The 14,755-nt window shown below is 44.8% G+C and overlaps 1 protein-coding gene across 1 annotated transcript; it reads left to right on the forward strand.

The window, feature by feature from the left end:
• The first annotated feature begins 3,095 nt into the window (after window positions 1-3,095).
• On the forward strand, window positions 3,096-9,816 carry LOC127576050 (protocadherin-8-like). Its single transcript, XM_052026383.1, has 4 exons — window positions 3,096-6,463; window positions 6,606-6,688; window positions 6,803-6,939; window positions 8,766-9,816. The coding sequence occupies exons 1-4, from the start codon at window positions 4,091-4,093 to the stop codon at window positions 9,083-9,085; spliced, it is 2,913 nt and encodes a 970-aa protein (XP_051882343.1). The 5' UTR covers window positions 3,096-4,090; the 3' UTR covers window positions 9,086-9,816.
• The last annotated feature ends 4,939 nt before the right edge of the window (window positions 9,817-14,755 follow it).

Raw genomic sequence — 14,755 nt, forward strand, 5'->3', positions numbered from 1 at the left:
CTTGGGACATATTGTTGTGTTTTAGGTTCTATACACTTAAATACAAGTTACTGTTGATATTAAAAAAAATAAGGTTCATTAGTTATGAACCACCCTCTACAAATCATGTGGCTATCTTGTGTTAAATTAGTTACATGCAACAGTTTATATGGTTTATAAAACTTCCAACAAAATTAATGCTATAAATAAGTATTTGTAACTCTGTTGAAAGCTGTGCTTTGGTATATAGCACAGGAGGATGCCATGTAGCACACAGTGTTTATGTCAGCTCTTAACGGATTATCCAATCAGTCCCACCTTCCAGCAATTTTCTTCAACATTTGTCCTTTTCAAGTGCATATCCAATTCCCTTTGGATAGTTGTTACTGAATCTGCTTCCATTACCTGCTCAGGCAGTGCATTCATTGCCTATCATTAAAACTCAATGCATAAAAATTGTCATTTGCCCTCTGGTTCTTTTGCCAATTATCTAAAATATGTATCTCTGGCTTCGAGCCCTCTTGCCAATAGACACTTTCCACTGATTTAAACCACTGAAAACCTTTATCATTTAAAACATTATTGGAACTCTCAATTCTCTACTGTATTATAAACCTGACATTTCTCATGTCTCCTTTTAGTATTTCATTTCATTTCAATATCTCACAGGAATTTATGTAGCCTATACAGAAACCATCTCCCTCTTTAAGTACCATCATTGCTCACTTACTACTTTACCTGCCAATCTTTGTTTCCAATTCATCTGGGTCAGATCCCTTTTCAACTCTCTAAGATCAGCCATTTTCAAGTTGAACATCTTCACTGCTAAGTGTGCTTCTTCATAATTTCTCTAAATTTAACAACAACGTTCACTGTTTCCCACACGATCTTCTAGTGAAACATGCTCCATATTTCAGTGCTCAAAACTCAGTCCAGTACTGGTCCTTCCTCATTGATACAGCAAAGTCTCTGGTAGACCTTCCTGGAATTCTATGCTGGTCTTAACCGATATATTGAAATTCCATCATTATTACTCTATTGCTTTTACATCTTTCTGAAATTTGCCTTCAGCTTTGTTCTTTCATCACCTTTCCACTGGTGGACCATAATGCACACCCTAGAGCTCTACTTCTGCCACTAACCCTGAACCATTCTTTATTCTAAAGTCGTTGTTCTCTACATTCTCTGTGGGACCTTGCTTCTCTTCTTGATGGCTCATTCAGGTTCCCCTTGCTGAGCTACTCCAGTTTACATGTATCTCCTGTCTACTTCTCCAGCCATGTACTAAGTTACCTTTTCTTGTTGCTATTATTACTCTCTGTCCTATGACACCAAGAGTAATCCTTAAAATTCCTGCTCTTCGGTTTCCTAAAACTCTTGGCTCTTGGACTTTGATTCCTACCTCCTCCACAGGTACCAGGGAAGCAATTTATCAAATGAGATTCACATCTGTGGTTTCAGAAATGCCCGTCTGAATCCATAACTACAGTAACCAATATGACAATGGTATATATACTTTATCCTTGTTTCTTTGTATAGTCATTTACCAGACAGCACGGTGAATCTACTCTAAATGGCAGGAGCTCAAGATGTTGTCAAGCTCATCATTGCAGCTTTTCTGATTGGAAGTCTGTGACCACAAGGATCAGTGCTGGCACCCTTGATGTTTGTAATATACATTAATGACTTGGATGTGAATGTTTGAGGTATGATAAGTAAGTTTGCAGATGATATGAAAACTGGTGGTGTTGTAGACAGCAAGGAATATTGCTTAAGCATACAGCATGAATTAGATCAGCTGGAAAATTACGTGGAGCAACAGGAAATGGAATTTAATCCTGACAAGTGATGCACTTTGGGAAGGCAAACAAGAGTAGGAGGCGCACAGTAAATGGTAAAGCCCTAGGGAGGGTTGATGAACAGAGGAACCTTTGGATACATCGATCCCTGAAAGTGGCAGCACAGGTGGATGAAGTGGTGAAGAAGGCATATGGGATGCTTGCTTTCATTGGCTATGGAATATAAGAGCTGGGATGTCATGTTATAGCATTAGAAAACATAGACTGGCCCACACTGGAACAGTGTGTGCAGTTCTGGTCACTACATGAGAGGAAGGATGTGATTGTGCTGGAAAAGGTACACGATTTGCCTGGATTGGAGTATTATGATTGTAAGGATAGACTGGATAGGCTGGGCTTTGTTCTTCCTGGAGCAGAGGAGGCTGAGGAGTGATCAGATAGAGACAAATAAAATAATGAAAAGGATAAATAGGGTAAATAGTAAAAATCATTTTCCCATGGTGGAGGTGTCTAAGGCAAGAGGCATAGGTTTAAGGTGAGAGGTAAGAGGTTTAGAGGGAATTTTTCCACACAGATGTTGTTGGAGTCTGGAATGTGCTGCCTGAAGCGGAGATGGAGAAAGATACTCTCACAACATTTAAGTTGCATGTAGACAAGTACTTGAATTGTCGAGGGATAGAAGACTACGTAGCTAATGCAGGTAAATGCGATAAGTTTAGATAGGTACAATGAGTGGCATAGATGAGTTGGACCAAAGGGTCTCTTTCTGTACAATTCCAAGATTCTATGGCAGTGAAAACTTATATGCAAGTGCCCACTCCTACAGGACTCCTGCGCTCCTTGCTTCTTCCTACCAGGCCAGATGGCCAATACATTTGCCCACTTCCAATATTCATTACGATGGGCCAATGGAAATCAGTGATGTACAAGAGGAATGCAAAAATCCTAAGGGATTGTAGGGCTTAAGAACTCTATTGAAATAGGGAGGTGTAAGAACTTTCAGGCATTTCTATGCTAGGATGAAAATTTTAAGTTTGAGATCTTGTCTAGCTAGCATAGATCAGCAAGCAAATGTGGCTGGCTGCAAGTAGAAATACAGGCAAAGGAGTATTGAATGATCTGAAATTTATGGAGAATGGAAGATTGTCCAGTAGAGCACTAGAATGGTTAATATTGTAAGTAAAGAAAGCTTTCACAAATATTTTAACAGTAGATGGGTTGAAGTGGGGTGGAGAAAGGTGACGAGGTGAGGTATTGCAGAGGTGGATATAAATTGTTGGTATAAAAAGGATATGGATCAGTTCACAGACAGAAAGAACAAAGAGACAGCAGACAATCTAGCTCAACCTCAGTGACCAACAACAGACTTCATCCAGAGGCAGAATGCAAATGAGAACTGGAATGCAATGGATGGAACCTGGAGGGCACTGGAAGTAAAGGTGTGGGATTGAAAAACTAAGACTTAAGAAATTCTGGCTACAAGTGAATTGACAATGGATGGCAATTCAGTCCAATGGCAGGACAATAAAAAAAGGTCTTAGTTGAGTAGAAAGTCAAAAGATGAAAACAGTTTTAGAAATATTAGCCAGGATGGTGCATTACCATACACCAATAATTATTCTTAATGTATATAATTTAAAACTTTAACACACGAAACTAATTACATACAGTAGGATACACGATCTAACCTCTAACACAAGAAGTTAGTATTGCATACTTTAAGTGAATTGTAGCTTTTCACATTGGAGATTGGTTGTACATATGATTTACTACTTTAATGTATGAACCTATTGTTACAGACTTTGGGTCAGTATATGATTTATTGTCTCGACAGCCGAAAGTAGTGTTAGGCACAATTAAGTGTACATAGTTGCACACATTGATACACATTATTACAAAGTACCGGTTGTTCCAGAATGCTGAAGTTTAGCTTTACGCTTTTCTCCCCCAATTTCACTTAATAGCAGTGGATGTATACTTTTGTTAACGTGGGGTGACAAAGGCGCAATAATTGATAGCACCACTTTCTCCCAGCTTCCCGGTTGATCTCAGAAGTTAAGCCTTTCAAGCCCGGGACACTTCGTCCCATCCCGCAAAATACGATTGGCTGCCAAGTGTCCAATTTACATAAACGTGTCAATAAAATGGCCCGAAAGAAACGGGAATTGAATCAATTCCGTTATTTAGCCTGTGCAGGCAAGTTTATACTCAGAACTTGAGCTCTGAAAGTGCATTCGAGGTAACCCACTTCGGAAAAGCAAGATCTTTCAAAAGGATTCTAACTTAAAAAGTGGACAGAATAACCTGGTCCAATGATGACCAGTAAAAGAGGCAGAAATAACTCTGCTGCCCCAGCACCTGCTCCATTCCCCGGACTCCCCTGCCTCCTCCTCGTACTTTTAACCATCCCGAGAGCCGACTGTTTAACGGTCAAATACTCCATCTACGAGGAGGAGCCGCCGGGCACCGTAATCGGAAACCTGGCGGCAGACCTACAGCTGGAGGCGGCGGGCACCTTCCGCCTGATGCACAAGTCCAACTGGTCTCTGGTGGAAGTGGGCGAGAGCGACGGGCAGCTGAGGGTCGGGGGCCGCATCGACCGGGAGCAACTGTGCCGCCAGCAGCAGGCGGGAGCCGAGCCCGAGGCCGAGCCGTGCCTGCTGCCCTTCGACGTGGTGAACCTGTCCGGGGACAAGTTCGTGCTGATCCGCGTCGAGCTGCGAGTGCAGGACATCAACGACCACGCCCCCGAGTTCGGGCGCCCGGAGCTGCGGGTGGAGATCAGCGAGAGCTCAGCGCCGGGGACCCGCGTCCCGCTGGAGCCGGCGCTCGACGCCGACGTGGGCGCCAACTCGCTGCAGAGGTACCGGCTGTCGCCGAGCCGCCCGTTCGCTCTGGAGCTGCGGAGCGGCGCCGACGGGCTGCGGCGCGCCGAGCTGGTGCTGGTCGAGGCGCTGGACCGCGAGAGCCAGGCCGAGTTGGTGCTGCAGCTGGAGGCCGAGGACGGCGGCAGCCCGGCGCGGACAGGGGCGGCCCGGCTCCGGGTGCAGGTGCTCGACTCCAACGACAACAGCCCGGCCTTCGAGCGCGCCTCGTTCGCCGTGGAGCTGCGGGAAGACGCGCCGCCCGGCTCGCTGCTGCTCCAGCTCCAGGCCGCCGACCCCGACCTGGGCCCCAACGGCGACGTGGTCTACAGCTTCAACCCGCAGCTCGCCGCTGCCGCCCGCCGCCTCTTCCACCTGGACGCGCGGTCGGGCCGCCTGAGCCTGGCCGGGCCGCTGGACCGCGAGAGCAGCCCGAGCTTCGAGCTGGAGGTGCGCGCTCACGACCGCGGGGCCCCGCCGAGCGCCGCCGCCGCCTGCACCGTCACCGTGCGCGTCCTCGACGTCAACGACAACGCGCCCGAGATCGGCATCGCGCCGCTGGCCCCGGGCGGCGGCGGCGGCGGCGGCCTGGCCTACATCAGCGAGGCGGCGGCGCCGGGCAGCCTGGTGGCGTTGGTCAGCGCCTCGGACCGGGACTCGGGCGCCAACGGCCGCGTCTCCTGCGCGCTGTCCGGACACGAGCACTTCGCGCTGCGGCCGGCCTACGGCTCCAGCCACATGGTGGTGACGGCGGCGGCGCTCGACCGCGAGCGGGCCGCCGAGTACAACCTGACGCTGGTGGCCGAGGACCTGGGCGCCGAGCCGCGCCGCACCGTGCGCGCCCTCACCGTGCGCCTGGCCGACGAGAACGACAACGCGCCCGCCTTCTCCCGCCGCCTGTACCGGGTGTCGGTGCTGGAGAACAACCAGCCCGGCGCCTACCTGACCACCGTGGTGGCCCGCGACCCCGACCTGGCCCACAACGGCCGGGTCACCTACCGCTTGCTGGGGCCCGGCTCGGCGCTGGCCTCGGTCGACCCGGCCACCGGCGCCATCTACGCGCTGCGCTCCTTCGACCGCGAGTCGCTGGCCGAGGCCGAGCTGCTGCTCCAGGCCACCGACGGCGGCTCGCCGCCGCTCAGCAGCTCGGCCACCGTCCGCCTGGCCGTGGCCGATCGCAACGACAACGCGCCGGTCATCACCCACCCGCTGCCGGGCAACGGCTCGGCCTGCGTCATCGCGCTGCCCGGCGACGCCGGCGCCGGTTACCTGGCAACGCGCGTGCGGGCCCGGGACGCCGACGAAGGGGTGAACGCGAGGCTGAGCTTCCGGCTGCTGAGCGGCGCCCAGGCCGGGCTCTTCAGCATCGACGGCGGCAGCGGGCAAATCCGGCTGGGCCGCCGGCCGCTCGGCCTCGGGGCTCTGCGGCTGGTCGTGGCCGTCAGTGACGGCGGCTGGCCCGCCCTGTCCGCCACCGCCACTCTGCAGTTCGTGGTGGCGGCGGCGGCCGAGGCTCCCGGGGGCGGCGCGCCGCTGCGGCCGGGGAAGCGGAGCTGGGACACGTCGTTGGTGGTCATCGTGGTGCTGGCGGGCGGCTGCGCGGCCCTGCTCACCGCCATCCTCGTCATCGCCACAGCCTGCGGGAGGGCCAGCAAGCCGGCCGAGTGGGAGGGAGCCCAGCCGCCGGAGGGCAGGTTCGCGGCGAGGCTCGGCAGCCCCGGAGAGGGTCGATACGACGACGGCGCCGCAGCCGCGGAGCTCGCCGGAGGCGGACTGAAGGTGTACCCGGCCGTGGGCGGTCGCAGAGCCGCGGAGCCGCAGGTGAGGGTCGCTGGCAACTTTGTTTCTCAGTGTTTACATCTGAGCGGCAACACACTGTTACCCCAACACACTGTTTCTCTTTTACCCTCCGGTTAATGTTAGCAGTGGCAATTAATTCCTCTTCTTGTTTTCACTGTTCCAGCATTTCTCTCCCACCTCTGGGTTCGGCCAAACACTTCATCCAATCGCAATCTGGCAAGGCAAACAGTTTACTTTAAGTAAAAGGTAAGTCTTGTGTGTAAACTTCCACAATGATTCTGTCCATTATATTGGCATTGGCGGCATGCTTTTGAACAGTAGGAAAATATTCAACATTTTGTGATTTTTGTTTTCTTTCAGCGAACTCGCAAATCAAACTCAGGACAGATTCAGCGGAAAAGACAGTGGGAAAGGAGACAGTGACTTCAATGACAGTGACTCTGATATCAGCGGCATTGGGCTGAGCAAAAGCAATGCTCTTAGTCAGAAGCAAAATGGTAAGCCAACAGCTGAGTGCAGATGTTTGCTGAGCTTTGACTGTACGTAATGCAATTTTGAACACGAGTCATTATGGGAAACCATTGGTTCTAAGTTGAAAATGTAATTTAAGGTCGCCTCTTTACCATTCTGAGTCATTATAACTACTCTATTCACGTGAGCTGCTTAAGCTCCATGTTAGCATTTGCTAATATTTAATGCAGATGTTGTATATGAATCCTTCAAAGCTAAATTATTGTTTGTGTTTCGTTGTGCATTGCAAGAACCTTTTTGTGCATCTTGCCAGTGCGGGCTATTTGAAGGAGTTTTTTTAATTCATCCAATCAATTTCTTCTGAAAATAGTGCTGCAGATGCTGAAAATCAAAAATAAAAACAGAAAATGCTGGAGATACTTGGTAGTCAGGTAGCAAATGAAGGGAGAGAGAGTTAATCTTTCAGGTCAATGGTCTTCCATCAGAACCCAATATTTCCAGTATCATTTGTAATTTGTTTTTGGATCAGTGTTTAATTCAATGCCACTTCTGTTCCAGTAACAACTGCCTTTAAGCTCTTCTCTCTCAGATGAGATATCTACTTGTCAATTATTGGGCAACTTACTGTTTAGCTCCCATAGCCAGGTTCTTATTAAAGGTATCTTGTATTAGTCCTCTATGGTTTTTATCCTTTCTATTTATGGAAGCAATTTTTCCACTCTTCAAAATTATTAAGAATTTGACACACTTTGATTAAATGCCCCATTTAATTTTTGTCTTCAAATAACCTCTAATCATTGGAACCATATAGCAAATATCTTTGACACTCATTCCAAGATTTCCAGTGCATTAGCCTTGATTTGTAGGAAGGAAATTTTGAAAGATTTAAGAGAAAAATGAACAAACACAAATTGAGAATTTGACCATTTGGAGTTTTGCTTAAACTTCCATGCAAACCCACCCTGCTTGTCTCAGTCAATGGGAAGATGTCAATTTTAGTACATGATTCAATGTAACAGATCTTGTACGTATGACTTCCTGTAAGTAGAAAACTTCCATGTTTTACAAATGATGCTTTGTCTCCTGCGCATATTTAAACATAGCCATTGAAACTTACCATTTGGTTTTCCTTTCTCTGCTGCGGAGGATGCTGTTTATTGACACAGAATACAACATTGGCATTCAACTCTGCATATACACAACTGCACTTCCCTTTTCATCAGTATTTTATTTTTAATGTGAAAGCATGGAAAGGAGTATTGAATTCTTTCATCAAAAAATTTTTAAAATATAAAGCTCTTGGAGAGTCTAAGGACAGCTTCCAGTGTTATTGTATCCAATCAAACTGACATGAAAGTGTACATTTAGTGAGGTTGGATTGGGAGCTGATTTTTCAAGTTGTTACTGCTCCTTTTGGATCAGTACACAGCCACAAGGATAACATAGCATTTACACTGCAGCTTGAAGAGTTATCTCTTCAGAGAAGTTTGAAATAAACATAGTCTGCAATGAGGCAGAATAAAACAGCTTTAAATACTATATGTGTTCATTGATTAACTTGAATGCAGTCTGACATGTCCAGGAGCACCCTATTTCCCAAACTAACATAAGAGATTGCCTTTATTGTTCTGAACCCTTGGGGAGTATTACTGAAAATATATGGTCCAGTGTCACATAATCTCATTACTGAAGGACAATTATAATAAAGTATTCATATTCAAACAGTTTTAATTACAGTTGTCTAAGCCTAAAGCAATTGGCATTGTAATCTCTCTGGTCTTCAGTAAATTGCACAGAGCAGTTAATATTCCAATTAAAAGATAGTTAAAACTATTGATTTCCTTTAACACAGGTTTATGGTCCTGCACCAGTGAATGCAAGATCCTTGGCCACTCAGATCGCTGCTGGAGTCCCTCTTCTCAAGGGCCGAAGGCTTATTCTTCCACAGGCACAGCTGAACACCTTAATACTTTTGGGAAAAGCACTTCTCTCCCACGTGAACTCCTCCGGAAAGACCCTTATTATCAAGCACTTTTACCAAAAACAGCAGGCCTGCAAAGTGTATATCAGAAGGTTACATGCAATGAATCTGAAACTGTAACTTCTGTTATTGTACCACTATATCGTTCCGTGGGATCAACCAGTCACAACCCCAAGTTAATACCTCATTGATCAATGTAGCTGGTATATTCTCAACTCTGAGCATGTTCCACAAAGGTGTTTTCAATTATTGAATTTGTTCAATATGTTGATAGTGTAAATAATAAACATTTTTATAATAATTATACAAACTGATTTCATGATTTTTGTATGTATAGATAATAAAACATGAAAAGGAATGTAAATATCAGTTAATGCTCCTTTACATTAAAAATATATTTTTCCCTATGGTGTGGAATATAGTTGTTAAGTTACTGGACCAGCAGCCAGAGTTCTGAACCATTAATCCAGAGGCACAGATTTGAATCCCTCCTGGTAGCTGGGGAATTTAACTTCAGGTGATTAAATAAATCTCAAATTAAAAGATAGTCTCAGAAAAGGTAACCATGAAACTACTGGATTGTTATCATCATTGAAACCCATCTGGTTCAGTGGTGATATTTAGAGAAGGAAATCTGTAATTCTTACCTGGTTATGGTCCATACAGTGCTCAAGGTTGTGGTTGACTCTTAACTGCCTCCTTAGGTCAGGGGTCATTAGGGATGGATAAAAAATGCTGTTAAAAATCCATGGATCCAATACTTAAATAGAAATTAATGATGCCTTGACTGTGTTGTACTCTGTTTTTAGTGTGGAATTTACTGATATGTAAATAATATATGCAAATATGTTAATAAAATGTAGGAACTGTGTTTGCCTGCACTGGAGTGAAAGTACTAGAGTGGCAGTACATCAATTTCTGCAGGAAGTGGCTCTCTAGACTTTGAAGATCATGGAGTAATCTGAATTTAACTCCAAATAATAAAAATGTGAAAGATATGTACTATGATACATCCATGAATCACATATATCCCATAAAAGTATGAGGCTTTATTGTATAATGCAATTTTTTTTCAGGACAGTATTTTGTCAAGAGTTGGAAACTTGAAGATTTAAAGAAAGAAAGAACTGGGTCAACAGCTGGAAACTCGAGTGCTGGCTTCTGACAGAGGGAGGATTGGATTCTTTAAATGACTGATATATCTGGTAATCTGAACCCAACTTGAATCTGTGGAATTAGTTTTTCTAATACCTGACCAGACCCAACAGAAACCCAATGAATCTTGGTCATGGTCTGGTTGCAACACACAAAGTGTTGGAGGAACTCAGCAGGTCGGGCCGCATCCATTGGAGGGAAATGAACAGTCAATGTTTTGGGCTGAGACCGTTCATCAGGACCGGAAAAAAAGTGGGCAGAAGCTAGAATAAAAGGGTGGGGGAGGGGGAGGAGCATGAGCTGGTGCTAGGTGAATCCAGGTGAGAGGGGGTAAGTGGGAATGATGTGAGAAGCTGGGAGGTGATAGGTGGAAGAGGCAAAGGGCTGAAGAAGATGGAATCAGAAAAGAGAGGACAGTAGACCATGGAATAAAGGGAAGGAGGTGGGGAACCAGAGGGAGGAAGGTGTGGGTGATGGGCAGGTTGTGAGGGCAGAGATGGGGAAAGAGAAGGGATAAAGGGGGCCAGAGGGATAAGGGAAATCAAAGGGAGAGGGGTAACAGGGGAGTGGTTACCAGAAGTTATAGAAATTAGTATTGATGCCATCAGGTTGGAGACCACCAAGACGGAATATGGGGTGTTGTTCCTCTAATCTGCACCTAGCCTCAACTTGGCAGTAGAGGAGGCCATAGACCGATATGGCAGTGTGGGAATAGGAAGTGGAATTAAAATGGCTGGCCACTGGGAGGTCCTGGCTGTTACAGTGGATGGAGCGTAGGTGCTCGATGAAGCGATCCCCTAATCTGCGTCGGGCCTCACCGATGTAGAGGAGGCCCTACTGGGAGACCAACCATGGTCTGGTTGAGTAGCCAGACTCCAAGTACTGAGTCTTGGTACATTTATTTATAAAAAGCTAACATGTTCCTTAAGCCTGAAGGCTTGCAATGAGCACTCACAACTTTGGGTCCTACTGGGCTTGGGTGGGGTAGCTCTAATTCTGAGTCCAACTCACCTCTCAGCATTCTGGACAGTTTCTCGTGGGGTTGTGCTTGTCATTCTCTACTACTCCACCTCCCAGTTGCATTTTTCCATGGAATCAGTATAAACAAAACAATCACTTTGCAATTTTCCAAGATCTAAAACAAATGCCACATTAGTTTGTGCCCAAGCGAGACAACAGTGACAGGATTCCTTCCCAAAAACACATTACAGAACAAGATAAATTTTCAATCTGCCATGGTGTGATTTGAACTCAACATTTTAAAAGGTTACAATCCAGATCTCTGAATTATTTGTCCAGTAGTAAATACATTATGTGTGACCCTCATTTTCCAATGTGTCAACCTGTTCAAATTCATCTTCCCATGCTGACTTCCAAGTTTAGTCTCACATTTAGCCCAGATCAAATGCAACAAAAGATTCTGAAACAGCAGGATAGATTTTCAACCCTGTACAGTGATAGATCTGGTTTTCTGGTCTTTAAATTGGATGTAAGTCAAATTGTTCATGTATTAGGTGATTGGCAATGAAAGAAAGAAGGGAACAAATGCTTTAATACAACACATTTCACACATCCAAAACATCCCAAACGCTGTGCAGTTAGTGAAATACCTTTGAAGCAAAGTCATGGTTGTAGGAAACATGACAGCTGATTTTGCGCTCAGCAAGGTACCACAAAGAAATAATTGACCAAGTATCTGTTTTGAGGGGAAATGTTGGACAAGTTAGCTGGGAAAGTTTCCTGTTCTCATTTGAACCATGCTACACAGTCTTTCTATATTGACTTGACGGAATTGGTTTAGCATTTCACTGGAAAATATCAGCACTATTTAAAAGCTGAAGTGTTATACTGGTACTTGTAAGGAAGCACCTGCTTTACTTCATTTTCATCTGCTTCCGATGCACCCATGTATGAATGTGACAGCAGGAGTGAAGTTCTGATGGAGTTGAGGTCCCTTTTCACAATGATTGCCTCCACTGTTGTGTTGCAAGTTCAATCACACAGGTCAAAACTGGGTATTCAGGTGCTGCAGGCCTTCAATTGCAATGTAATTGCAATTGCCACAATTTGCAGACTTGTGATACAGTGTAACCTAGAGGAGGAGTTGGCTGTCTTGAAATGCATAAAGCTAGATAAAACCCCAGGGCCTGACCAGGTGTACCGTATCCTCGGACATTGTGGGAAGCAAGGAAAGAAATGACTGAGGCCCTGGCAGATATTTTCTATTTTTGTTAGCCAGGGGTGATACTCCAGAAGACTGGAGGGTGACTAATGTGCCTTTATTTAGGAAGGGCTGCAAGGACAAGCCAGGGAACTACAGACCAGTGAGCCTAAGATCAGTGATAGGAAAATTACCAGAGGATATTCTGAGAGACAGGGTCTATCTGCATTTGGAAAGGCAAGGGCTTATTAGGGATCATCAGCACGGCTTTGGATGTGGGAAATCGTGTCTCACATATTTGATTTAGTTTTTGAAGAGGCAACCAAGGGGACTGATGAGAGCAGAGTGGTAGATGTTGCCTACAAGGCCTTTGACAAGGTCTCACATTCTAGGCTGGTCCAGAAGGTTAGATTATATGGGATCCAGAATGAGCCAACCAATTGGATACAAATTTGGCTTGGTGGTGGGAGGCAGGGGAGGTAGTGGAAGGTTGTTTCTCTTTCTAGAGGCTTGTGACTAATGGTGTGCCACAAGGATCAGTGCTAGCCCCCTGTTATTTGTCATATAATGGGAATGTAGGTGGCATGATTAGTAAGTTTGCAGGTGACACTAAAATTGGTAGTATAATGGATAGTGAAGAAGGTCTAAGGTTAAGACAGGATCTAGAACAACTGGGAAAGTGGACAAAGGAATGGCAGGTAGAACTTAATTCAGGCAAGTGCAAAATAATGCAGTTTGAGATGTTAAACCAAGGCAGGACATGCACAGTGAATGGCAGGTCCCTGGAAGTGTTGTTGAACAGACAGGCCTAGTGTTACAAGTACAGAGTTCCCTGAAAGTGGCCCTACAGATAGACAGGGCAGTGAAGAAGGTATATAGTATATGGCATGCTTGTCTTCATCAATCAGGGCACTGAGTATAGGACTTGGGACATCATGTTACAGTTGTACAGGACATTGATGACAACGCACTTGGAGTATTGTATTTTCCCTACTTTTGTATTCAATTCCCTGAGGAATAAATAATAACATTCTATTGGCTTTCCTAATTACTCACTGTACCTGCAGCCTTTTGTGAGTCAAGCACTGAACACCCAGATCCCACTGTATCTCAGAGCTCTGTAATCTATCACCATATTGAAAATAAACATTTTTGTAATCTTTCCTGCCGAAATGGATAACTTCACATTTTCCCACTTTATACTTCATTTATCAATGCCTACTCACTTAACCTATCCATATCCTTTTTTTAAAGCCTGTTTATGTTCTCTTCACAACTAACTTTCCCAGCTATCTTTGTGTCATTAGCAAATTTAGCAACCATACCTACCCAAGTCATTTATAGAAATTGTAAAAAGTTGCGGACCCAATACTGGTTCCAGTGGTACACCACATTTTCATATCTTGCCAACAGAAAAATACTCATTTATGCCTACTCTGTTTTCTGTCAGTCTGCCACTCTTTTACCCACACTAATATACCTTCTATACCACAAACTTTTATCTCCCACAATAACTTTTGATGTGGTACCTTATCAAATGCCTTCCTGGAAATCTAAATTTTGTGCTTTCATCAATTCTGCTTCATCCACAACATGTCATTTCTGCACAGAACTCCAATAATGTGGTCAAATATGATTTCTCTTCACAAACCCCTTTGATTGATTACCTTGGATTTTTCTAGGTGCTGTGCAATAGTGTCTTTAATAACAGCTTCTAAAATTTCCCCTTTGATAAATGTTAAGCTACCTTTTTAATAAAAGAGTTACCTTTGCTATTTTCCAATCTGATGGAACTTCCCCAAATCTAGGAAATTTTAGAAACGTAAATCCAACACATCAACTAACTCACTCACCACTTCTTTTAAGACCCTGGGGTGAAGTCCATCAAGACCTGGCTACATGTCAGCCTGCAACTCTAGCTGTCTACTCAGTATCACTTCCCTGGTGATTGTCATTTTCCTGAGTTCTTCCTTGCCTTCCAATTCCTGATTTACAGCCATTTTTTTTTCTGATTCTATTTGTATCTCTATAGTGAAGACTGATGTTTACTACCTGGATAATTCATTTGCCAGGTCCCAGGTTTCCATTTATGAATTCTTCACTCTCACGTTCTGTAGAATAAACTTTCATTTTGTTAATTCATTTCTTTTTTAAAATATCTTCAGAATCTAAATCTGTTTTTATATTTCTGTAACTCTATCTCATGTACTAATTTTTCCTTCCTTATTAATCTTTTAAGTGCTCTTTTCTTTTCTTAAATATATATTCTGTTCAACCTTTTAACTTGCCACATTAACTTCTAACATTATGCAACTGTATGTTTCTACTTTAGTACAATACAATCTTTAAATTTCCAGTTAATCGTAGATGGTGGCTCCTCCAATTGGATTCCCCCCCCCCTCACTGGAATTAATCTATTTTGAACATTCTGAAAGATCCCTTAAATGTCTGCATCTCAGTTGACAGGCAAGCATACAAAAGCACAATACACAGTCTTCCATTGTAGTTTTCTCACATCATTATGGGGAGGGATGACATATGTTAA

This window comes from Pristis pectinata, chromosome 11 (assembly GCF_009764475.1).
Source record: "Pristis pectinata isolate sPriPec2 chromosome 11, sPriPec2.1.pri, whole genome shotgun sequence".
NCBI lineage: Eukaryota > Metazoa > Chordata > Chondrichthyes > Rhinopristiformes > Pristidae > Pristis > Pristis pectinata.

Coding starts and splice junctions, on each gene's coding strand:
- LOC127576050 (XM_052026383.1), top strand. CDS start 4,091: ATGATGACCAGTAAAAGAGGCAGAAATAACTCTGCTGCCCCAGCACCT. Junction 6,689..6,802: donor CAGTTTACTTTAAGTAAAAG/GTAAGTCTTGTG, acceptor GTTTTCTTTCAG/CGAACTCGCAAATCAAACTC. Junction 6,940..8,765: donor TCTTAGTCAGAAGCAAAATG/GTAAGCCAACAG, acceptor CCTTTAACACAG/GTTTATGGTCCTGCACCAGT.